The 25,878-nt window shown below is 40.7% G+C and overlaps 1 protein-coding gene across 1 annotated transcript; it reads right to left on the minus strand.

The window, feature by feature from the left end:
• Positions 1 to 1,851: 1,851 nt before the first annotated feature.
• LOC115192098 (homeobox protein Dlx4a-like) lies at positions 1,852 to 22,341 on the minus strand. The gene is made up of 3 exons (XM_029750227.1): positions 21,745 to 22,341; positions 17,462 to 17,658; positions 1,852 to 4,031 (listed from the first exon to the last, which is right to left on the minus strand). The coding sequence occupies exons 1-3, from the start codon at positions 22,079 to 22,081 to the stop codon at positions 3,780 to 3,782; spliced, it is 786 nt and encodes a 261-aa protein (XP_029606087.1). The 5' UTR covers positions 22,082 to 22,341; the 3' UTR covers positions 1,852 to 3,779.
• Positions 22,342 to 25,878: the final 3,537 nt, after the last annotated feature.

Below are 25,878 nucleotides of genomic sequence, written 5' to 3' on the forward strand. Positions count from 1 at the left end.
TTCCCAGTCATTTGAAATCCATAGATTAGGGCCTAATGAATGTATTTAAATTAACTGATTTCCTTATGAACTGTAACTTTGCCAAGATAATTCATCCACCTGACAGGTGTGGCATATCAAGAAGCTGATTAAACAGCATGATTATTACACAGGGGCACTTTGTGCTGGGGAAAATAAAAGGTCACAAAACTTTTGTCACACAACACAATGCCACAGATGTCTAAAGTTTTGAGGGAGCGTGCAATTGGCATGCTGACTGCAGGAATGTCCACCAGAGCTGTTGCCAGAGAGTTGAATGTCCATTACTCTACCATAAACCGTCTCCAACGTCGTTTTAGAGAATTTGGCAGTATGTCCAACCAGCATCACAACCGCAGACCATGTGTATGGTGTCGTGTGGGTGAGCTTTTTGCTGATGTCAACATTGTAAACAGAGTGCCCCATGGTGGTGGTGGGGTTATGGTGTAGGCAGGTATAAGCTACGGACCACAAACACAATTACATTTTATCAACGGCAATTTGAATGCTCTTGCCATTCATCCGCCGCCATCATCTCATGTTTCAGCATGATAATGCATGGCCCCATATCGCAAGGATATGTACACAATTCCTGGAAGCTGAAAATGTCCCAGTTCTTCCATGACCTTCATACTCACCAGACATGTCACCCATTGAGCATGTTTGGGATGCTCTGGATTTATGTGTACAACAGCGTGTTCCAGTTCCCGTCATTATCCAGCAACTTCACACAGCCATTGAAGAGGAGTGGGACAATATTCCACAGGCCACGATCAACAGCCTGATCAACTCTATGTGAAGGAGATGTGTCACGCTGCACACCAGATACTGACAGGTTCTCTGATCCATGCCCCTACCTTTTTTTAAGGTATCTGTGACCAACAGATGCATATCTGTATCTATTCCCAGTCATTTGAAATCCATAGATTAGGGCCTAATGAATTTATTTAAATTAACTGATTTCCTTATGAACTGTAACTCAGTAAAATCTTTGAAATTGTTGCATGTTGGGTTTAAATGTTTGTTCAGTATAAATCAATAGTTATTTAGTGGTCCGAAAATGTTGGAAACATTAACTTGCTTTACCATTCTGTAGATCATGTAGGTTCGTTACATGCAATATGCTTTATGGACTTGCTCTCCAGTTTTGTGATGAATCAAACGTGTGATTGAATTTATTCTGCCACTGTGTCTTCTTATTGTCTCGGCCCTTTGGCCTATATGTCACGGTCGTAATGCATATGAATTAACTAATTGGTTGTAGAGAAAACAACGCAATTATCATAACACATAGGTTGTAATATGGCTTTTTTCCCTGGCTTCCCCAGTGATTTTACCCACGCACCGCTACTGCGTTCAAGTAAAATTTCCCACTGGGAACTAGGAGCTTCCGATAACTCCGGTAGGACGTGCCAAAGCCTACCTTCAGACCAAGGTAGGTCGTAGTGGTAATATTGTGGTCAACACAATATAACGTTGTAAGCATATTTAGCCCTGAGTAGCCATTTGGGGAAAATAATCCAACCGCACATTGACAACCGCCGGGCTATAAGAAAATAGTTTTACAACACTTTTCAAACACTTTTTTATTTTATTTAACCTTTATCTCACTTTTTAATTTAACGTTTATTTAGTTCAATAAAATATATCGAAGCAAAGTTTTAAAAAGAGGGGCAAAGTGCTGTTATTTAGACCGATTTGGCTTATTTGTCAACTCCCGCACATTTCTGTCGTTTGCATTCGAGTGCTGCTGCGGGTTCTTTGCTTGTCTTGACCAATCAGATTCACGGAAATCGCAGGTAGCGCGGGCTGGACAAAGCTCAAGGCGCGCTCTTCACTTTCCTCTGGTATTTATTTATCAAGCATAATAACACAACACTCCCGACATACACAAGCAAAGACTATTACATAAATGTAGCAGCCTATACACCTAAACATTAGTGATCATATTGCCTGGAAACGATACAAATTTTCAGTCTGATCAACTGTAGGCTACTAACAACAGCAGATGCATAGTCTAGCCTCCCTCTAGCCAATGTTAACGAAGAGGTAACGTTGTGTAGGCTTATTTATAGCCCATTTGCTTGTGAGAAAATGTGAATGGATCAAATGTGGTTTATATTCAAACTTGGGCTGACTAGGCAATTTACGATTTTACAGTCCAAAATGATTAACTGGAATTAATCAATAAACACAATAGCTGACAGACTAGACTGTGAGTAAATGTTTTATTCAGCCTACAGTTGCATAGGGCAGGACTACACGATGCAAATCTGCATAAAGCAAGCTCAGCCCTTTGTGTTTTATTGCCCAATCATGTTGCTTTCTCTGTGTACGTGTATAGGAACCCCCCAGTCCGTTTAAAATACATTTCAGATATGAGCAAGTACAAGGTTGCTGCAGTTTGACAGGGTTTTCATCCTCACCCAAGCCAGTTTTCCCAGGAGTTTTTTAAAACCCACGTGACCAGGGTTTTCATCCTCACCAAAGCCAGTTTTCCCAGGAGGTTTTTTAAACCCACGTGACCTGATTAGAAAAACTCTGGTCCCATCACAGCCCATATTAAACCTTTTTTTTTTTTTTTTTTACAAGAGATGAATCATGTATACCATATAAGGCATTGACTTTTTACGTAGATAGGTTACAAGATCAAGAAAAACTACAGGCCCCAGAATTGTTTTATCGCCACACCACTCTTGGACATGTTTTGCCACCTTTGTGCTCGATAGCTAGTCCTATACTAAAAAAATCACCACAGTTGGTTTGCACTCTCATTATAGCACTCTCACGAGCGCTATCATGTCTTTTGCCTCTTGTTTTCAGCTATTTATGCCGGACTGCTGATAGGCTAGCTTACGCCTGCAAGTAATTTGGGTTAATGACGATTCCGTTGCCTTGTAGACCCGCAACAGCCGATGGATGCTCCTTGTCCTTTTCCTACTAGTTCCTATGAACTTTCAGTTTTGGAGAGGAATATTTTGTTGCCTGCAAATTGCTGGTAATTATACTGTTGGGATGAAAGTTTTATTTAACAAGCTATATCCCAAATTACCTTTAATTGACATGCCCATTTTATAAAATTATTGTCAACGTTAAAATAATACCCTCTATTGCTTGTCCAAATGTTTTAGGGTAAAATACATGACCCTTTCTTATGTGAGATGTTAGTTTTCATTGCGCCATAGAAGTCCGTTTTTTTGCGCTTTTGGTATATTTTGATATTTACTTTAATAATAATAATTGGCTACTACTAATAATACTACTACTACTACTAATAATAGTAATAATTATAAACTCATACCTAATCGAACTTATGTCTTTGCATCAAATTTTTAAATTATATATATATATATGACGGTATTGGGTATTTTCATGCTCAAACTTGTGAAATCTACGGATTGCTCATTTCGTAAAAAGAGATATTATTGCAGTGCATAGTTGACCACTGAGGCTTTATTTTAAACTGAACTGCATTCAAAATCCAGATCCACATAGGCCTCCAAGGCAAAATCCGTGCAGTCATTTCTTCATGTCCACGAAATTGTAGGCAAAACCTCGGATGAAATTCGAGCAAAAGACCTTTAAACGTCCGTTTCAAAAATTAAGTCTCTAATGATAGCTGGGGCTTGGAGCTACATTTAAAAGGGGATAGGCTACGCGGTTCATGTACAAGAGGAGACGAAACACGAATTTAAATGTTGAGATTGAGTAAAGTCAGTTGAGGAGAGCGGATAGAATTCCATCCCATTGTCCACATCCCGTCACATCATTTGAGTTCTCGGCATACATTCCTGGTGGTGGCTTGGGTACCAGTGTCCAAAATTGTTCATGTATCCACCGGATTGCGCAGGCGTCCCCTTATTTGCCATGGAAACGTCCCAAAGTGGCGGCATCCCCGGGGAACACGGAGACCCAGATGACCCAGGGTGCAGGTGTTCTCCCTCCGGTCCGCCCGGGCCATGCTTCATGATCTTCTTGTACTTGGAGCGTTTGTTCTGGAACCATATCTTAACCTGCAACAATAAATACAATTTAGTATATTAAGCCTGCAATTAGGCTATTATTATAATCTTTATCATCATTAATAAGCTACTATTATTATTAGTCTATTCAGTACTCACTATAATAATAATAATAATAATAGTTTATTATAATATCCATGGCCTCATTGTTGGTAATATAATTGTTATTGGATAATATTGTTATGCATGCTGGCAAATAGAGCGTTACATTATTCAAATTATAACTGTATGCTATATGACTGCATTGTTAGCGAAAAGGAATAATACAAATATTTTCCATATGAGAACAATACGTTGTACTAAAAACAGAACATTTACAAGAAAGACAAAATAAATCTGGTGGGTGAGTTCAGGTTGCCAGGATAATTAACTGTAAACCCCACTACAGACCAGGCAAGCAATACGTTCGGCATTCCTTTACGGTTGTTTTCCCCATTCTACGAACAATGCAGAGAATTTACAGAGATATTTTGATATGGATAGAGCCTGGTGAGACGTTTATGTAACCGCAACACCCACAGCGTGGTAAAAGCAGCTCTAGTAAAATCTAATTATGAATTGCAATTGATTGTGGAGATAAGTGGAAAACACGGCTCAGATAGCTCACATTTCGCAAGGGCTCGTAAATGGACCAAAATGAGAGATCTGCCCAAGAGTGTCACGCCAATGACATAAATACTGTTGTGATGTCTTGAATTAAATACATTTACAGTGCATTCGGAAAGTATTCAGAGCCCTTCAAATGTTCCACATTTTGTTACATTACAGCCTAATTCTAAAACGTATTTTTTTCCCTCATCAACCCACACACACACCCCATAATGACAAAGCAAAAACATGTTTTTCTACATTTTTGCAAAAAATATTACATTTACATAAATATATAAGTATTCAGATGCTTTGCTATGAGACTCGAAATTGAGCTCTGGTGTATCCTGTTTCCTTTGATCATCCTTGAGAAGTTTCTACAACTTGATTGGAGTCCACCTGTGGTAAATTCTATTGATTGGACATGATTTGGAAAGCCACACACCTGTCTATATAAGGTCCCACAGGTAACAGTTCATGTCAGAGCAAAAACCAAGTCACAAGGTCGATGGAATTGTCTGTAGAGCTCCGAGACAGGATTGTGTCAAGTCACAGATCTGGGGAATGGGTACCAAAAAATGTCTGCAGCATTGAAGGTCCCCAAGAACACAGTGGCCTCCATCATTCTTAAATGGAATACGTTTGGAACCACCAAGACTCTTCCTAGAGCTGGCCGCACGGCCACACTGAGCAATCTGGGGAGAAGGGCCTTGGTCAGGGAGGTGACAAAAAACCTTGCGGTCACCGGGAGAACCTTACAGAAGGACAACCATCTCTGCAGCACTCCACCAATCAGGCCTTTATGGTAGAGTGGCTAGACGGAAGCAACTCTAAAAGCACCTAAAGGAAAAGGACTCTCAGACCATGAGAAACAACCAAGATTGAACTCTTTGGCCTGAATGCCAAGCATCACGTCTGGAGAAAACCTGGCACCATCCCTACGGTGACGCATGGTGGTGGCAGCATCCTGCTGTGGGGATGTTTTTCAGCAGCAGGGACTGGGAGACTAGTAAGGATTGAAGGAAATATAACCGGAGCAAAGTACAGAGAGATCCCTGATGAAAACCTGCTCGAGAGCGCTCCGGACCTCAGACTGGGGTGAAGGTTCACCCTCACACAGGACATCGACCCTAAGCACACAGCCAAGGCAATGTAGGAGTGGCTTCTGGACAAGTCTCTGAATGTCCTTGAGTGGCCCAGCCAGAGCCCAGACTTGAACCCGATCAAACATTTCTGGAGAGACCTGAAAATAGCCATGCAGCAACGCCCCCCATCCAACCTGACAGAGCTTGAGAGGATCTGCAGAGAAGAATGGCAGAAAGTCCCAAAATACGGGTGTGCCAAGCTTGTAGCGTCATACCCAAGTAGACTCAAGGTTGTAATCGCTGCCAAAGGTGCTTCAACAAAGTACTGAGTAAAGGGTCTGTATACAGTGGCTTGTGAAAGTATTCACCCCCTTGGCATTTTTCCTATTTTGTTACCTTACAACCTGGAATTAAAATATATTTTTTTTGGGGGGGGGGGGGGGTTGTATCATTTGATTTACACAACATGCCTACCACTTTGAAGATTTAAAATATGTTTTATTGTGAAACAAACAAGACAAAAAAAACAGAAAACTTGAGCGTGCATAACTATTCACCCCCCCAAAATCAATACTTGGTAGGGCCACCTTTTGCAGCAATTACAGCTGCAAGTCTCTTGGGGTATGTCTCTATAAGCTTGGCACATCTAGCCACTGGGATTTTTGCCCATTCTACAAGGCAAAACTGCTCCAGCTCCTGCAAATTGGATGGGTTACGCTGGTGTACTGCAATCGTTAAGTCATACAACAGATTCTCAATTGGATTGAGGTCTGGGCTTTGACTAGGCCATTCCAAGACATTTAAATGTTTCCCCTTCCTTTAGCAGTATGCTTAGGGTCATTGCCCTGCTGGAATGTGAACCTCGGTCCCAGTCTCAAATCTCTGGAAGACTGAAACAGGTTTCCCTCAAGAATTTCTCTGTATTTAGTGCCATCCATCATTCCTTCAATTTTGACCAGTTTCCCAGTCCCTGCCGATGAAAAACATCCCCACAGCATGATGCTGCCACCACCATGTTTCACTGTGGGGATGGTGTTCTCAGGTGATGAGAGGTGTTGGGTTTGTGCCAGACATAGCATTTTCCTTGATGGCCAAAAAGCTCAATTTTAGTCTCATCTGACCAGAGTACGTTCTTCCATATGCTTGGGGACTCTCCCACATGCCTTTTGGCGAACACCAAACTTGTTTGTTTATTTTTTTCTTTAACCTCTATGGGCTAGCGTCCCACCTACTCAACAGCCAGTGGAATCCCGTGGCGCGATATTCAAATACCTTAGAAATGCTATTACTTCAATTTCTCAAACATATGACTATTTTACACCATTTTAAAGACAAGACTCTCGTTAATCTAACCACATTGTCCGATTTCAAAAAGGCTTTACAACGAAAGCAAAACATTAGATTATGTCAGCAGAGTACCCAGCCAGAAATAATCAGACACCCATTTTTCAAGCTAGCATATAATGTCACAAAAACCAAAACCACAGCTAAATGCAGCACTAACCTTTGATGATCTTCATCAGATTACACTCCTAGGACATTATGTTATACAATACATGCATGTTTTGTTCAATCAAGTTCATATTTATATCAAAAACCAGCTTTTTACATTAGCATGTGACTAGCATGTGACTAGCATTCCCACCGAACACTTCCGGTGAATTTACTAAATTACTCACGATAAACGTTCACAAAAAACATAACAATTATTTTAAGAATTATAGATACAGAACTCCTTTATGCAAACGCTATGTCCGATTTTAAAATAGCTTTTCGGTGAAAGCACATTTTGCAATATTCTGAGTAGATAGACCGGCCATCACAGGCTAGCTATTTTGACACCCACCAAGTTTGGTACTCACCAAACTCAAATTTACTATAAGAAAAATTGGATTACCTTTGCTGTTCTTCGTCAGAATGCACTCCCAGGACTTCTACTTCAATAACAAATGTTGGTTTCGTTTCAAATAATCCATAGTTATATCCAAATAGCGGCGTTTTGTTCGTGTGTTGAAGACACTATCCGAAGGGTAAAGAAGGGTGACGCGCCCGGCGCGTTTCGTGACAAAAAAATTCAAAATATTCCATTACCGCACTTCAAAGCATGTCAAACGCTGTTTAAAATCAATTTTTATGCAATTTTTCTCATAAAAAAGCGATAATATTCCGACCGGGAAACCCTGTTTTCGTTCAAAGACTGAAAATGTAAACATGGTGGAGTCTCGTGCGCCCCAGTCTCATTGTTCTCAGATCGACCACTTACCAAATGCGCTACTGTTTTTCAGCCATGGCCTGCAAAGTCATCATTCAACGTTCTGGCGCCTTCTGAGAGCTTATGGGAGCGTTAGAAAATGTCACGTTATGCCAGAGATCCCCTGTTTTGGATAGAGATGATCAAGAAGGCCAAGAAATGGTCAGAGAGGGCGCTTCCTGTTTGGAATCTTCTCAGGTTTTGGCCTGCCAAATGAGTTCTGTTATACTCACAGACACCATTCAAACAGTTTTGGAAACTTTAGGGTGTTTTCTATCCAAATCAAACAATTATATGCATATTCTAGTTACTGGGCAGGAGTAGTAACCAGATTAAATCGGGCACGTTTTTTATCCGGCCGTGCAAATACTGCCCCCTATCCCCAACAGGTTTTAAGCATTGGCTTTTTTCTGGCCACTCTTCCGTAAAGCCCAGCTCTGTGGAGTGTACGGCTTAAAGTGGTCCTATGGACCGATACTCCAATCTCCGCTGTGGAGCTTTGGTCTCTTTGTTGCTTCTCTGATTAATGCGCTCTTTGCCTGGTCCGTGAGTTTTGGTTGGCGACCCTCCCTTGGCAGGTTTGTTGTGGTGCCATATCCTTTCCATTTTTTAATAATGGATTTAATGGTACTCCGTGGGATGTTCAACGTTTCTGATATGTTTTTATAACTCAACCTTGATCTGTACTTCTCCACAACTTTGTCCCTGACCTGTTTGGAGAGCTCCTTGGTCTTCATGGTGCCACTTGCTTGGTGGTGCCGCTTGCTTGGTGGTGTTGCAGACTCTGGGGCCTTTCAGAACAGGTGTATGTATACTGAGATCATGTGACACTTAGATTGCACACAGGTGGACTTTATTTAACTAATTATGTGACTTCTGAAGATAATTGGTTGCACCAGATCTTATTTGGGGGCTTCATAGCAATGGGGATGAATACATATGCACGCACCACTTTTCCATTCTTTTTAAATTTATTTATTTCATTTCACTTCACCAATTTGGAATATTTTGTGTATGTCCATTACATGAAATCCAAATAAACATCCATTTAAATTACAGGTTGTAATGCAACAAATTAGGAAAAACACCAAGGGGGATGAATACTTTTGCAAGGCAATGTTCTTATGAAAATGTGATAAATCCGTTTTTTATTTGTTATACACTTGCAAAATTTATAAAAAAAACATTTTTTTCTTTGTCATCATGGGGTATTGTTTAAAAAAAAAAAACTCCTTTTTCTCCCCAATTTTGGTAGTTACAGTCTTGTCTCATCGCTGCAATTTCCGTACGGACTCGGGAGAGGCGAAGGTCGAGAGCCGTGCATCCTCCGAAACACAACCCAACCAAGCTGCACTGCTTCTTTGACACAATGCCCACTTAACCCAGAAGCCAGTCGCACCAATGTGTCGGAGGAAACACCGTACACCTGGTGACCGTGTCAGCATGTACTGCGCCAGGCCCACCACAGGAGTCGCTAGTGCGCGATGGGACAAGGACATCCCTGCCAGCCATAACCTCCCCTAACCTGGATGACGCTGGGCTAATTGTGCGCTGCCCCATGGGTCTCCCTGTCGCGGCCGGCTGCGACAGAGCCTTGACTCAAATCTAGAATCTCTAGTGGCACAGCTAACACTGTAATGCAGTGCTTTAGACCACTGCACCACCGTGCCACTCGGGAGGCCCCATCATGGTGTATTGTGTGTAGATTTATGAGGGGAAAAACTATTTCATCCATTTTACAATAAGGTTGTAACATAACAAAATGTGGAAAAAGTCAAAGTGTCTGAATACTTTCTGAATGCTGCAGGCTTTACTAACTTTCAGATTGGACCAAGTCACTATTAAACGAGTCACACGCAAGTCTCAAGTCATAAGGTTCAAGTCTCAAGTCGAGTCCCAAGTAGAACGTGGTCAAGACTCGAGTCAAGTCCAAAGAAATACATTACCTGTCAACTCATTCCAGGGTTTTTCTTTATTTTGAAAATGTTCTATATTGTAGAATAATAGTGAAGACGTCAAAATTATGAAATGACACATATAGAATCATGTAGTAACCGAAAAAGTGTTAAACAAATCAAAATATATTTTAGATTTTAGATTCTTCAAAGTAGCCACCCTTGATGACAGCTTTGCACACTCTTGGCATTCTCTCAACCAGCTTCACCTGGAATGCTTTTCCAACAGTCTTGAAGGAGTTTCCACATATGCTGAGCACTTGTGGGCTGCTTTTCCTTTACTCTGCGGTCCAATTTATCCCAAACCATCTCAATTGGGTTGAGGTCAGTTGATTGTGGAGGCCAGGTCATCTGATGCAGCACTCCATCACTCTCTTTCTTGGTCAAATAGCCCTGGAGGTGTGTTGGGTCATTGTCCTGTTGAAAAACAAATGATAGTCCCACTAAGCGCAAACCAGATGGGATGGCATATTGCTGCAGAATGCTGTAGTAGCCATGCTGGTTAAGTGTGCCTTGAATTCTCAATAAATCACAGACAGTGTCACCAGAAAATCATCCCCACACCATCACACCTCCTCCTCTATGCTTCACGGTGGGAACGACACATGCGGAAATCATCTGTTCACCTACTCTGTGTTTCACAAAGACACAGCGGTTGTAACCAAAAATCTCAAATTTGGACTCATCAGACCAAAGGACAGATTTGGCCCAAGCAAGTCTCTTCTTATTATTGGTGTCTTTTAGTAGTGGTTTCTTTGCAGCAATTCAACCATGAAGGCTTGATTCACGCAGTCTCCACTGAACAGTTGATGTTGAGATGTGTCTGTTGCTTTGCTTTATCTTGGCCAGGTCGCAGTTGTAAATGAGAACTTGTTCTCAACTAGCTTACCTGGTTAAATAAAGGTGAAATAAACATAAATAAATAAAAAACTTGAACTCTGTGAAGCATTTATTTGGGATGCAATTTCTGAGGCTCGTGATTCTAATGAACTTATGCTCTGCAGCAGAGGTAACTTTGGGTCTTCCTTTCCTGTGGTGTGTTTCATCATTTGCGACTGCACTTTAAGAAACTTTCAAAGTTCTTGAAATTTTCAGAATTGACTGACCTTCAATGATGGACTGTTGTTTCTCTTTGCTTATTTGAGCTGTTCCTTCCATAATATGGACTTGGTCTTTTAACAAATATGGCTATCTTCTGTATACCACCCCTACCTAGTCACAACACAACTGATTGGCTCAAACATATTAAGAATGAAAGAAATTCCACAAATTAACGTTTAACAAGGCACACCTGTTAATTGAAATGCATTCCAGGTGACTACCTCATGAAGCTGGTTGATAGAATGCCAAGAGTGTGCAAAACTGTCATCAAGGCAAAGTCTGGCTACTTTGAAGAATCTCAAATATAAAATATATTTCATTTGTTTAACAATTATTTGGTTACTACATGATTCCATGTGTTATTTCATAGTTTGGATGTCTTCACTATTATTCTACAATGTAGATAATAGTAAAAATAAAGAAAAACACTAGAATGAGTAGGTGTGTCCAAACTTTTGACTGGTACTGTGTGTATATATATATATATGCAACGACTTGCTGAACTACAAATCTTTGTCTATTTATTGAGGCAACCAGACAGCTCTTTTCATTATTTTGTGTACAACATATTTTTATTAGCCTATATAATTGTAAAATATGGACCTTGTAGCTGTGGTAAGGGCATGAAATCAGCTGATGGCAAGGCAGGTTGACGTGCTCAGAGTGTAGATTTATTAGGTTTTGGTGATCCAATGGTGAAAGCACCATATCATACAAAATATACAAGTAGATTTACCAAATATACACGGGCAATAGCCCAAAATGAATAGCCTCTGTATCAGGCTTAACCTGTCCTATCTGAATGGAGGGCAAGACAGTACACCCTCCCCTTGAGAAACCAAATCGAATCTGTCTAACACTGGCTTCTCCAGTGATTTTACCAAGGCACTGCTACTGCCTGCTGGCCTGATTTCAATCCTCTCTTCCTACAATTTGATGCTTGCGCTGCACCCAATCCTATAAATCACCAATCTGTTCGCCTGTGTTGATTGATAGTTTTCTGGTCCAGTCAGAGTGCTGAGTGTGCGTTTCACTAGCCAAAAGGGTGATGCTGTGATGCTGCGATGCTGCTATGCTGCGATGCTGCGGCTATTGTCTCTGGCTGCATGTAGTATAATCCACGTAGACTCTGTGCCACACAATGAGTGACAAAACATTACAAAACCTGGACAGATAATTTCAAGTCTTCAGTCTCAAGTCAAAGTCGAGTCCCGAGTCTTGAGGCTCCAAGTCAAGTCTCAAGTTAATTTATTTTTTATCAAGTCGAGTCTCAAGCCATCAAATTTGTGACTCAAGTCAGACTCGAGTCCAAGTCATGTGACTCGAGTAGTCCAAGTCATGTGACTGGAGTCCACAAGTCTGCCAACTTTTACTTTGTTTTCTCTGACTTTAGCCTACATATCATCAGTTCTGATCAACATGAAAAAAAAGAGTAGGACCATGGTGAATAACCAACATATTTCACTCCCATAAACACATTAGGACACTCCCATTGGCCTAAACGTAATAATGTGGGCACCCCTATAAGTGTTAAAATTATATATATATATACTGCTCAAAAAAATAAAGGGAACACTTAAACAACACATCCTAGATCTGAATGAAATAAATAATCTTATTAAATACTTTTTTCTTTACATAGTTGAATGTGCTGACAACAAAATCACACAAAAATAATCAATGGAAATCCAATTTATCAACCCATGGAGGTCTGGATTTGGAGTCACACTCAGAATTAAAGTGGAAAACCACACTACAGGCTGATCCAACTTTGATGTAATGTCCTTAAAACAAGTAAAAATGAGGCTCAGTAGTGTGTGTGGCCTCCACGTGCCTGTATGACCTCCCTACAACGCCTGGGCATGCTCCTGATGAGGTGGCGGATGGTCTCCTGAGGGATCTCCTCCCAGACCTGGACTAAAGCATCCGCCAACTCCTGGACAGTCTGTGGTGCAACGTGGCGTTGGTGGATGGAGCGAGACATGATGTCCCAGATGTGCTCAATTGGATTCAGGTCTGGGGAACGGGCGGGCCAGTCCATAGCATCAATGCCTTCCTCTTGCAGGAACTGCTGACACACTCCAGCCACATGAGGTCTAGCATTGTCTTGCATTAGGAGGAACCCAGGGCCAACCGCACCAGCATATGGTCTCACAAGGGGTCTGAGGATCTCATCTCGGTACCTAATGGCAGTCAGGCTACCTCTGGCGAGCACATGGAGGGCTGTGCGGCCCCCCAAAGAAATGCCACCCCACACCATGACTGACCCACTGCCAAACCGGTCATGCTGGAGGATGTTGCAGGCAGCAGAACGTTCTCCACGGCGTCTCCAGACTCTGTCACATCTGTCACGTGCTCAGTGTGAACCTGCTTTCATCTGTGAAGAACACAGGGCGCCAGTGGCGAATTTGCCAATCTTGGTGTTCTCTGGCAAATGCCAAACGTCCTGCACGGTGTTGGGCTGTAAGCACAACCCCCACCTGTGGAGGTCGGGCCCTCATACCACCCTCATGGAGTCTGTTTCTGACTGTTTGAGCAGACACATGCACATTTGTGGCCTGCTGGAGGTCATTTTGCAGGGCTCTGGCAGTGCTCCTCCTGCTCCTCCTTGCACAAAGGCGGAGGTAGCGGTCCTGCTGCTGGGTTGTTGCCCTCCTACGGCCTCCTCCACGTCTCCTGATGTACTGGCCTGTCCCTTGGTAGTGCCTCCATGCTCTGGACACTACGCTGACAGACACAGCAAACCTTCTTGCCACAGCTCGCATTGATGTGCCATCCTGGATGAGCTGCACTACCTGAGCCACTTGTGTGGTTTGTAGACTCCGTCTCATGCTACCACTAGAGTGAAAGCACCGCCAGCATTCAAAAGTGACCAAAACATCAGCCAGGAAGTATAGGAACTGAGAAGTGGTCTGTGGTCCCCACCTGCAGAACCACTCCTTTATTTGGGGTGTCTTGCTAATTGCCTATAATTTCCACCTGTTGTCTATTTCATTTGCACAACAGCATGTGAAATGTATTGTCAATCAGTGTTGCTTCCTAAGTGGACAGTTTGATTTCACAGAAGTGTGATTGACTTGGAGTTACATTGTGTTGTTTAAGTGTTCCCTTTATTTTTTTGAGCAGTGTATATATATATATACACATATTTTTTTTAACCCACTCCAGTGTATTTTAACACTGACTAGAACCCATTTGGGTATATTAATAAAAATTGTGTATCACATTCCATGCCAGCAATATAATTAACAGTTCTTGCAGATGTAACAAAAACCAAGTCTCACATAAACCATTGGAGTAAAACAAGCTTATATTTTGGGCTCTTATGGGGTAGGAATGTTTAAGTTCATGAGGTCTTTATGAGATATTCTTCAAGAATCAATGGGTACATATCATTCAATGGGTACATAGTCCAAAAGTGATATAGCGACTGTTGATTACCCCTTTAATGCCGAATTGCATTGAACATATATTTATGAATTAATTTTACCCTAATGTCAATCAACAGCATGCTAATGTAAGTAGCTTTTCCTATAATAATCGAAAATATTGGTTTTAGATTTCAACAGCAACACTCAGCTGACAAGGGCTTTCAGTCTGAAATGTTTGGTAATTGTTTGTAATCACGCCAGAACATCCTGTCCCACATATCCAACTAAATATCAATGTGTGTACCGTACAATTTGGGGAAACCACTCTCCTTAGTTAAATGTGTGGTGACTGGCGGTGTGGTGAGTATTTCTGGTGCAAAAAAGACTATGTATAATCTGCCAGGTGGTTGCTGCTCATGGAAGGCCAGAGGACACGAGTGATTCCAATATATCTAGCTCCCTTATCAATATGACCTTATCAATAATTCCTGCCTCCTCCCAGGTAACATAATATATATATTTTTTTAACTAGGCAAGTCAGTTAAGAACAAATTCTTATTTACAATGACAACCTACCAGGGAACAGTGGATTAACTGCCTTGTTCAGGGGCAGAACAGCAGATTTGTACCTTGTCAGCTCGGGGATTCGATCCAGCAATCTTTTGGTTACTAACCACTAGGCTACACTGAGTTTACCAAACATTAGGAACACCTTGCTAATATTGAGTTGCCTTCCTTTCGCCCTCAGAACAGCCTCAATTCGTCGGGGAATGGACTCTACAAGGTGTCGGAAGCTTTCGACAGGGATGCTGGCCCATGTTGACTCCAATCCTTTCCACAGTTGTGACAAGTTTGCTGTATGTCCTATGGGTGGTGGACCGTTCTTCATACACAGAGCAGGTTTTCTTAATGTTTTGTATACTCAGTGTATATAGGATAATTTTGCAAGGGTGCCAGGTGTTTTTTTTAGCAGAGAGAAAGAGGGTGTTGAATAGATATGAAGAAGGAATGAAAGAGCGAATGTTTGGCAAAATTGTTCTTAGAATAAAAGGAGAAAGGTGGTAAGTACAGTTTTACAGATGAGCGTAGGGAGGGGCAGTGGGGGTAGAGGGATACAACTTTGTGAGAGAAAAGGAGGCCATTGATTCTCTGTTTTGGCAGCCTGGCGCCATGGCCGTGTGTGTGTCCTTTATATACTAGACATATCATGTCTCTAAAGTCCCAATTAATGTAACTTTCAGATGCATGTATACATCTCTAACTAGATTTGAAAAAGTATTGCAAAAAAGTGCTCATCTTGCAAAAAGTCACCTCTTTGACGCTTTCTCAGATATCTATCGTGTGGCACTTACATGGAATTACTAAGGCTCTCCTCTCTTAGCAGCACATCACGGACTCTACAGGTTCAGAATGGTCTCTTACCACAGAGGATAAATTACTGCATTTCATATCTGTCAATACGCCAAAAACTATCTTTATTCCAATTGATGTATAGCAGCATTGAGAGTACATATTCCCTTTGGATTAGCCATTAAGTATTTTTTAAATCCCCAGGCAAACGTAGTAAGGGAGATCTCTAGATTTCAAGAAATATAGAATGATTACCTGGCTGAAAGCAGTAAACTCTGCCAAATTAAAAATAATGTAGTCTTAGCAAAGTCTGTACTTTCTCTGCAGTAATTTTTCTCTCACTTTGGGAACCCAAAAACTTCCTGGGACTCATAATATTTTACAAAATGTGACGCGATAACTTGCTAAGCTCTCTTCCTCTATTCCTACTGACAGACAAAATGGCCACGGTCGTTCTCCCCTTTCCTTTCCTCTTCTCTTGCCAGACAGACAGCGCTTAGTGAGAAGTAAGGAGTTAGTTACAAAAGGAACCCATTGGCTGAGAGATTGAGGGCTTAAAACTGAACCAAGAGCTATATAGGCTAAAGGAGATGACTGAGACTGGAGTGTTACCTCTAAAATCCTCAAGGAATGAGAGCTCAGCGCCCGTATTCATAAAGCGTCTCAGAGTATAGGAGTGCTGATCTATAATCAGGTTCCCCCTGTCCATAATCATATTTATTATGATCTAAAAGGCTAAATGTATCCTAGATCAGCACTCCTACTCTGAGACTCGGGACAGTTTCCCAGACACAGATTAAGCCTAGACCTGGACTGAAAAGCATGCTCAATGGAGAATCACCATTGAAACAGTTTTTTTAGTCCAGGACAACGCTTAATATGTGTCCAGGAAACCAGCCCATAGTGAATACAGGCCCAGATGGGTAAGTAAGTAATAGTAGGAGATAGATAACACAGTAGTAAGACAAGTAGTGGTAATACAGGACAGTGATACACCCTGCACTTCTGCTGCCTCGCTGCCAATGGGGAACTGCCATTCCAGCCATGTTGCATTCAAATATTCATGAAAGTGTGTGCCTCACACTCATGAGGGGAAACAATATCAGTTACAGGCAGAGAGAGTAGGCTAACACCTCCATGAACATGGCAGGACATCAAACTAATGGAGGTTGATACCTAGGAACATAATGTTCCAGTGTTTTCTCCTATATACTAAATAATACAGAATCTGAAGACTTTAACTAGTTAGAGTGGAAATTCTCAAAGCCTTAAATTACATAGCTCCATAACATTAGGCTCCATTCTCATTTTTAATGAGACATTGGGCCTTAACAGTATCTAATCAGGCACTTATTCATATAGTGTTGTAGCCTAGATGCAAAGAGTAGGCGTACCATTGAGAATGGGCATGCACATCATTTTGACTAAACCTCTCACCACCTTGAGAGATGAGATGCTTACAAAGGAGGAACATTTTGCCCGACTCGAGTAAACAACAGGCCATAGGAATTGTTCACTCTGTGAACCGTTTGTGTAATGCTTGCCCATTTATTCCATTCAAACTATTGAGACCTATATAGACCACGTTTAAAAAGAGACTGACACCAAAATTGTTGTGCATTGAAGAGCCTCTTGTAATAAACACCTTACTGAACAGTTAAATCAGTAAAAATATCTGAAATAGACTAATTAAATTGGCCCAAAATACAGAAATATGTACCTGCGTTTGAGTTAGTCCCAATTTTGCTGCCAAATCGGCTCGCTCAGGTAGCGCAAGGTATTGGGTTTGCTGGAATCTCTGGTTGAGTGCCTGCAGTTGTAAGCTTGAGTAGATGGTCCGAGGTTTTCGGATCTTCTTCCCTTTTCCGTTCAGTCTAATTTCTCCGTTCTCGATCACTGTGGTTGGCTTCTCAAGCTCTTCAAAAGGATGAAGAAGAAAAAGTTTTATTTTATTTCACCAGGAAGTCCCATTGAGGTCAGAAATTTGGGAATAATAATAACAATATTAACAACAACAACAACAGCAATAATAATAATAATAATAATAATGATCATCATAATAATCATACATTTAATGAATAATACATGTTTCATTTATGCCATTTAATTTGCCCTCAATGGGCAAGAGCTCAACTTTTCTTTTCTACCTCATGTTGCAAAAGAGCATGAGGAATATAATGACTGCATATTGCTCCCCATTATTCCCATTGTTATGAAGAGTGCACATACCAACTAGTGCTTAGGGAAACAGCTGTGTTAGGCCCCACAAGGCATTCATAGTAACATGACACTGTATGAATCCATCCTTATAATACAACCAGTGAAATAGCGTGAGGAGATTCATCTTTCATCTACTTCATCTACAGATCACTGCACCTGTACATAACTCATCTGTAAATAGACCATCCAATCTACCTCATCCCCATACTGTATTTATTTTATTTTTTATTTTGCTCCTTTGCACCCCAGTATCTCAACTTCATCTTCTGCACATCCTACCATTTCAGTGTTTAATTGCTATATTGTAATTAATTTGCCACCATAGCCTATTTATTGCCTTACCTCTCTTATCCTACCTCATTTGCACATGCTGTATATAGATTTTTCTACTGTATTATTGATTGTATGTTCATTTATTCCATTCCTCTGTGTTGATGTATGTGTCGAACTGCTTTGCTTTATCTTGGCCAGGTCGCAGTTGCAAATGAGAACTTGTTCTCAACTAGCCTACCTGGTTAAATAAAGGTGAAATAAATCCTTCACTTTTTATTTTACAGGGGCGGAAGATTTAGATTTGATTTGCCAAGTTGAACAATAATTGCAGAGAATTTAGGTAGGAGGTAGGTAGCCCAATGGCTAAGGGAGATGGACCTATGGCCGAAAGATGGCCGGTTTGAATCCCGGGCCAGGCGCGGGAAAAAATGTATCTGGCAAAGTGGAGTGCTGCTGGGTTCACATCCTTAAGACATTCCCCTTTTGTTGGGTGGCTTGGGCCCTTGAACAAGGCCCTTAACCCCACAACACACAAGGGTGACCTGGTGCTTGTCCCGGTGCTTGTCTCAACTGTGTGTGATTTGTGCTGTCTGGGGCAGTTGAGAATGAGCAGAAGACACATTTCTGTTGTTTGCTATAACTAATGGAAAATAAAGTTGTATTGTATTGTATTTTTTAGCTAAATAAGCTACATTGGAACTGTTGAATCTTGATTGTCCCTTTTCTATTCTAAGCCTGCCATTCAAATAGCAAATAATCAACATAAACTCATAGGCCTTACATCATAAGGTACTGCACAGCCAATTCTCCCGTGTTGAATCAACACTGACAGTGTTCAATTTAACACTGGTCCAGTGTCTATACAGGCCCACACTTTTCAGTGTTAAATTAACAACTGTATTAGTGACAGAGACATGGTTGTTGTTGCAGTCTTTTTGTTTTTGTTCTGTGGCCTTCACCAAGGAAGATCTTAAGCGAATATGCTATCATTAAAATGTAATTCTTCAACAAAATGCAAGTATTTAATGCTTTATTTTGAGGGCTTAGTTTTACCGTATTACCGTGGCCTGAAACTCATAGTTTGCAGGCCTGCGAGTCACATTATGATGGCTTGCAAAGTGATGTGTAATTCCTATTGGAATCCAACCAGATTAGGGATAGCCAACATTTGGAATTTTAATTCACCCGCAACCTGCATTCAGAATGATGACTGCTATGTCAGGTAGACGAAGATATGAGGCAACCTAAACCATATAAACTGGAACAATCATTTCAGTAACCGGTGCAATAAGTCCAAGTAACAGATTGGATTAGTTTAGAAGCATTTTATTTTTATCTGAGTAGCATAAGATTAATTCATCAAACAAAATCTAAGATATTGAAACAAAGTATTCTAAAAAATCTACCTACAATACAGCATTTTACAATACAGCATTGTACAATACAGCATTTTTTTAGCAAACAGGAAATAACAGAGCGATTAACACAGCCACAGTCAGAACAGCTTTCCTAGTTTGACAACAGACGCCACTCTAAGCGCGAGAAATTAATAGGAGAATATCACAGCCAATCACAACACTGGGGAGTAAGTAATACTTTGAAACACTAATATTCCACTATTAGCGACAGATATGTTATGGACATTTTCTGAAATTACAATGCAAAAATAAATAAATCCCATGTAGCACCTTTAAAATCACTAAAACTAATATTGGCCTGAAATTAGCGTTCCAAAAATAATTGCAACATACAAATGGTAATCGATGTTGATATAACATTTCTTGCTATAGTTTCCTTTATTATTATTAGACCATTATCTTGTTATTGGTAGGAATTAAACTAATCATTACATGGTTATATTATCATCATAAAAATAATTATAATACATTGTTCAGAACAATGACCAGCATTTAATCAGAACTAAGAATAACATAATGAATATGTTAATGCTCAAGAGGACTGCAATGTTTATAATATCTGGGGACTTAAATACTTATTGACTTTCTAACATGACCAACACACGAAATGCCTGTAAGATTGCATTGGGGCGGCAGGTAGCCCAGTGGTCAGATCGTTGAGCCAATAACCGAAAGGTTGCTGAATCGGATCCCCGAGCTGACAAGGTCAAAATCTGCCGTTCTGTCCCTGAACAAGGCAATTAAGCCACTGTTCCCCGGTAGGCCTTCATTGTAAATAAGCATTTGTTCTTAACTGACTTGCCTAAATAAAGGTAAAATAGAAAAATTGCCACACAAACCATTTCCTAATACGTGGGTGAAAATGGTTTACTTTTCAGTGTCTGGAGAGTTGACAAACATGGCAATTGCCAACAGTGCAGTGGAGATGTCACAGTCAGTCGACGATAGATGGATGACATTCCCTGCCGATTACCGCACAAGTGTTTGATGTTGCGTAAATATAAATAGGCTGCTAAACCCCTAAGCGAGCTCACTCATATTTTTGTTGTTGTTGAGAGGTTGATTCCTATCTGAATGTCTTCGAGCTTTTAGTCCCAAACAGCTTCACACTCCAAATAGGACTAGCCATTCTAAACAACTTGATTTTAAGTATAGGTCGAGACAGGGTTATTTTGATCATTGACATTAGACTACGTGGAATTCATGCTGTATGCATTGTTTAACGTTTTGATTAAAAAAACGAGGTAAAATGATGTAACTCTTTCAGTAGTCCTATGCGGGTATCTGTATCTTAACAAACCAATTAAGTAATGTAGGATCACAGAAGCAATAACGTCATCAAAGATAAATGGTTTTCAGATTACATGTTTTGTCTGGGCCCTGTGCTTTGTGGGAGACCACAGGACAAAATGTTTAGTGGCTCGGTTTTTCCCTCCCACGTCGGCTGCATGTGACCTGTATCATCATCCAGAGTAGGCTAGGCTAATTATTGTGCCAATCAACCGACCTGTCTCGCGGCCGAATAATATAAATGCAAACTGACCAGTAGTAGCCTACCCTTAGGTCTAATCACCTGTCCTAATATCAGATTAGACTAATAATTAAAATGGTGAAATTAGGCTACTATATGTAGCCTTATGAAATCTTATGAAAATGGATACTCATTTCAATTTGAGACGAGAACAGTTCCTTGCTTTATCAATGCATGTATCTTGAGGTTCAGTAGCCTGTAAACTATTGACCCTTAAAAATAAAATATTTTCAAAAGTGCTCCGGTGTTATAGACTACATATGTTACATGGGAACAAGGGCGTTTTGCATTACAAATGACCATCCTATTAATTGATAATACCTTTAGGTCAGAGCACTGTTTCTGTAATGCTGCTTGCTATATGTTATGAATTCCCTATATTTCATTAGTGGTTTATTTGTAGACTTCTGATAGCGTTTAGGTAGGCTATATAAGTGCCCAATTCTAATTTTAGAAGTCCATCGCGTCCGTATAGCCTTCGCCACTGTAACTACATCTTGAAAATGGCAACAAACATTGAATAAACTCCACAATGTCAACACGGATGTTTTTAAAACGTACCTGTTTCCTCTATTCTCGTGCGTCCCAGACCGTTGTTGTGGCTACTGTGCTGGTATGGCAGGTAGGCACTTGGGCGGTGTGCGTTTACCGTGCTGTGGTAAGGGTAGGCTAGCGTGCGGCCATAGGATGACGCGCTGGAAGAAAAGGTGCTATCGTGCTGTGAGGGTCCGACGGGATGCAAGCCGTGCACTGGATAGATGTTGTGGGATAAGCCGGGGGAATTCTGCTGGTGGCCGGGATAGCCGTGTCCGAACTCCAGAAAGGCCGATTTTGAGGGATCAGAAGCAACCAGACTGTCCGACAATGAACTCATAGTCATCATTGAGCGGGGGTCCATAAACTCGAGGCGCAGTTAAGGGCATCATAGAGTGCTACAGATGGGACCAATGCATATCCACTGAGTAGGGAAGTTAGGCTACATAACAAAAAGACCAAGAGCACGAAGCTAAGGTGACGAGGTTATTTCCTAAATCCTTCCGTTTGTCTCCAAATTCTAAATTACGCAGTCCCTTTATTTTGTCGTCTCTAAAAAGAGAAGAGGAAAACCTTCACTGTTTCTCTGAACACTTTGTGCATATGGTTTAAACTTGTTGCTACCTCGCTTGGCATACACGAGCGCGCCTGCTCATTGGTTGCGGTGGCTAATCATGTCATCCTGCCCCGAGGCCAAACCATATTTAACTTGATTAATACAAACTACATGAAGTCGGTCTTCCAGTTTGGGTAGCTATGACATTTCAATGCAGCAGAATTTGGAAACAATGTATGCTAAATGAGAAGATAGGCCTACTGTAACAGATATTGACTAGGCTAATCTAATGTCAAGTATGTTTAGATTTTGTTATGTAGCCTTTTAGCGTTTGCAAAGATTGTCGACAAACTTGACAACTTTGCCAGCGGACAAATCTTTGCGCACAAGTTAGGCCATAGGATAATCAATTATTATATATGTATACCTGCCTAATTAATACGCAATACACATAGCTACATGATAAGCCTATACATTTAATTGACACCTGGCTCCAATGCGTGATTAGGCTACGCATAACTAGACTCAAGGGAGGGCACAGAAGCCCAACACAGTGGCTATAATACCGTTGTAATTGTGACTTAATCAAAACGCTCAGATGCATCAAGATAAAACATCAAATACGCACACACACGCACACGCACGCACACACACACACATACACTATTTCCCAGCACATGTATAACACACAACATACACGATTCATGTTTTTTAAACAAAAATGCAACAAATGGAGGTTGTACTTGGTTTCTGAAGAAGGAAGGGAGGCTGCCCCATCTATCAATCTTGTCCGTGATGAAAGAAGACTTTCACCTTCGACTGGAAGCCATTACATAGTCGGTCATGTGTAATCTATGTCTGTAGGTTGCAGACAAACTGATGAAGATAGATATCAACTCGCACGCAGGCCGGAGCCCAGCGCATGACAGATGTAGCGATGCTCTAAATCATTAGGCCTAAATGGCACATTTAGAGTTGTCGCTTTATGCAATTCAGTCACAAGTCTAAATGACGCAGGTTGCTGACAACGTGTAGGAACATAGCCTATGCCAGAGCTCTAGCCTATGCTGCTTTTGGTAACAATTGAGCAAAGCGCGGAAGCTAATGTTGCAGGACAGAGACTCCCTGAATAATTATGATAGCCTAACTATTAGGTCTACACACTAGCCTACACAGTAATACGAAAATGAAAATAATACTGTAGTCGTTATGGTAGACCATTCATCCTCATATTGTAGGCTATGTAATCATGTTTCAATGCCTGTTATTCGGTGGAAATAAATAGGTCTATCCCATAATGATGGCTTATATTTCTTTCAAATAATATTGAAACATTTAGTCTATAACGAATGTTGGCATATCAATTGGTTCGCCATATTCATATTTGTGTAACGCAATCATGTTCACTATTTGCTTATTGCAGGAAATACAAGAAAATGCATGATAACACATCAGGTGCCTACCTGTTTTAGGAGAATGCAAATGCAGAGTAGGCTTAACCCTTATGTTGTCTTAAGGGTCAAAAATTGCCCGCCACTATTTTTAACAGCAGAGAAACCCCCCCCCCCCCCCACAAAAAAAAAGATTTAGATGCACTATTGTAAAGTGGTTTTTCCACTGGATATCTTAAGGTGAATGCACCAATTTGTAAGTCGCTCTGGATAAGAGCGTCTGCTAAATTACTTAAATGTTAAATGTTAAAACCCCAGGGTATGTGGGACGTGACCATCCCACCTCCCAACAGCCAGTGAAATAGCAGGGCGGCAAATTCAAAACAACCAAAATCTCATAATTCTAATTTCTCAAACATACGACTATTTTACACCATTTTAAAGATACACTTCTCCTTAATGCAACCACATTGTCCAATTTCAAAAAGGCTTTACAGCGAAAGCAAAACATTAAATTATGTTAGGACACCACCTAAACAAGAAAAGCCACACAGCCATTTTCCTAGCAAAGAGAGGCGTCACAAAAACTAGAAACACAGCTAAAATTAAGCACTAACCTTTGACGATCTTCATCAGATCACACTCATAGGACATCATGTTACACGTGTATTTACACGTCATGTTTGTTTTGTTCAATCAAGTTCATATTTATATCCAAAAACAGCATTTTACATTGGCGCGTGATGTTCAGAAAATGTTTGCCTCCCAAAACTTCCGGTGAATGTGCACATTAATTTACAGAAATACTCATCATAAACGTTGACAAAATATTTAACAATTATTTATAGATACACTACTTCTTAATGCAACCGCTGTGTCAGATTTCAAAATAACTTTACGGAGAAAGCACATTGTTCAATATTCTGAGTACAGAACTCAGCCATCAATGCAAGCTATACAGCTACCCGCCAAGTCATGGCATCAACAAAACTCTAAATTAGTGTTATAAATCTTTCCTTACCTTTGCTGATCCTCGGCGGAATGCACTCGCAGGACTCCCACTTCCACAAGAAATGTTCATTTGTTCGATAAAGTCCAACATTTATGTCCAAATACCGCCGTTTTGTTGGCGCGTCCAGAACACTATTCCAAAGGCATGATGCGGAAGGGCAAATCAATAGACGAAAAGCTCAAAAGTTCCATTACCGTTTGTAGAAACATGTCAAACGATGTTTACAATCAATCCTTAGGATGTTTTTAACATAAATAATCAATAATATTCCAACCGGACAATAGCATATTCATTACAGAAGAAAAAAAAAATGCTAGCCATGCGTGAATGCGCATGAAGTAACTACATGAACTCAGACAGTCCACTGCTTGAACCGGCTGTTATTCCCTCAAAATTTACCATAGAAGCCCCAAACAACTTTCTAAAGACTGTTGACATCTAGTGGAAGCCCTAGGAAGTGCACAATGACCCCTAAGTCACTGTAGTTTGGAAAGGGAATTCATTTTTAAAAAACTACAGCCTCAGATTTTCAACTTCCTGGTTGGATTTTTCTCAGGTTTTTGCCTGCCATATGAGTTCTGTTATACTCATAGACATCATTCAAACAGTTTTAGAAACTTCAGAGGGTTTTCTATCCAAATCTACTATTAATATGCATATTCTAGTTTCTGCGCCCGAGTAGTAGGCAGTTTAATTTGGGTACGTTTTTCATCCGGCCGTGAAAATACTGCCCCCTACCCAAGAGAGGTTAAATTATATTTTTCCAACTTGAAATTTGATGACTTTTCCTAGAGTGACCCCAACATTAGAAAAAGTGAAACATCACCTTTGTTCATATTTCCATGAAAGCTGTACACTACCAGGGCACAAAGACTGTCTTAGGGTCATTTTTGACCCAGCAGTTATAAAATAATTTACACACACAAAAAACAGAAACACACACACACACACACACACACACACACACACACACACACACACACACACACACACACACACACACACACACACACACACACACACACACACACACACACAATGAGAAATTGAGATTATGTGTGCTACTGATTGAACTCAGACAAAACTAAAACCTTCTTGTGCATGTGCAGCATCTGCAGCATCTACCCTCCATGACTCAACACATGACTCAAGTTCACAGACAAAATAAAAACAATTTCAGACAAAATTAACAACATTTCAGA

This window comes from Salmo trutta, chromosome 4, assembly GCF_901001165.1.
Source record: "Salmo trutta chromosome 4, fSalTru1.1, whole genome shotgun sequence".
Classification (NCBI taxonomy): Eukaryota; Metazoa; Chordata; class Actinopteri; order Salmoniformes; family Salmonidae; genus Salmo; species Salmo trutta.

Bases quoted from the DNA above. Each gene is read 5' to 3' on its own strand.
- LOC115192098 (XM_029750227.1), bottom strand. From the start codon at position 22,081: ATGGACCCCCGCTCAATGATGACTATGAGTTCATTGTCGGACAGTCTG. The intron at 17,659-21,744 runs GTACGTTTTAAA...ATCCTTTTGAAG, and splicing joins CACGAGAATAGAGGAAACAG to AGCTTGAGAAGCCAACCACA. The intron at 4,032-17,461 runs GTACATATTTCT...TTATTGTTGCAG, and splicing joins TGGGACTAACTCAAACGCAG to GTTAAGATATGGTTCCAGAA.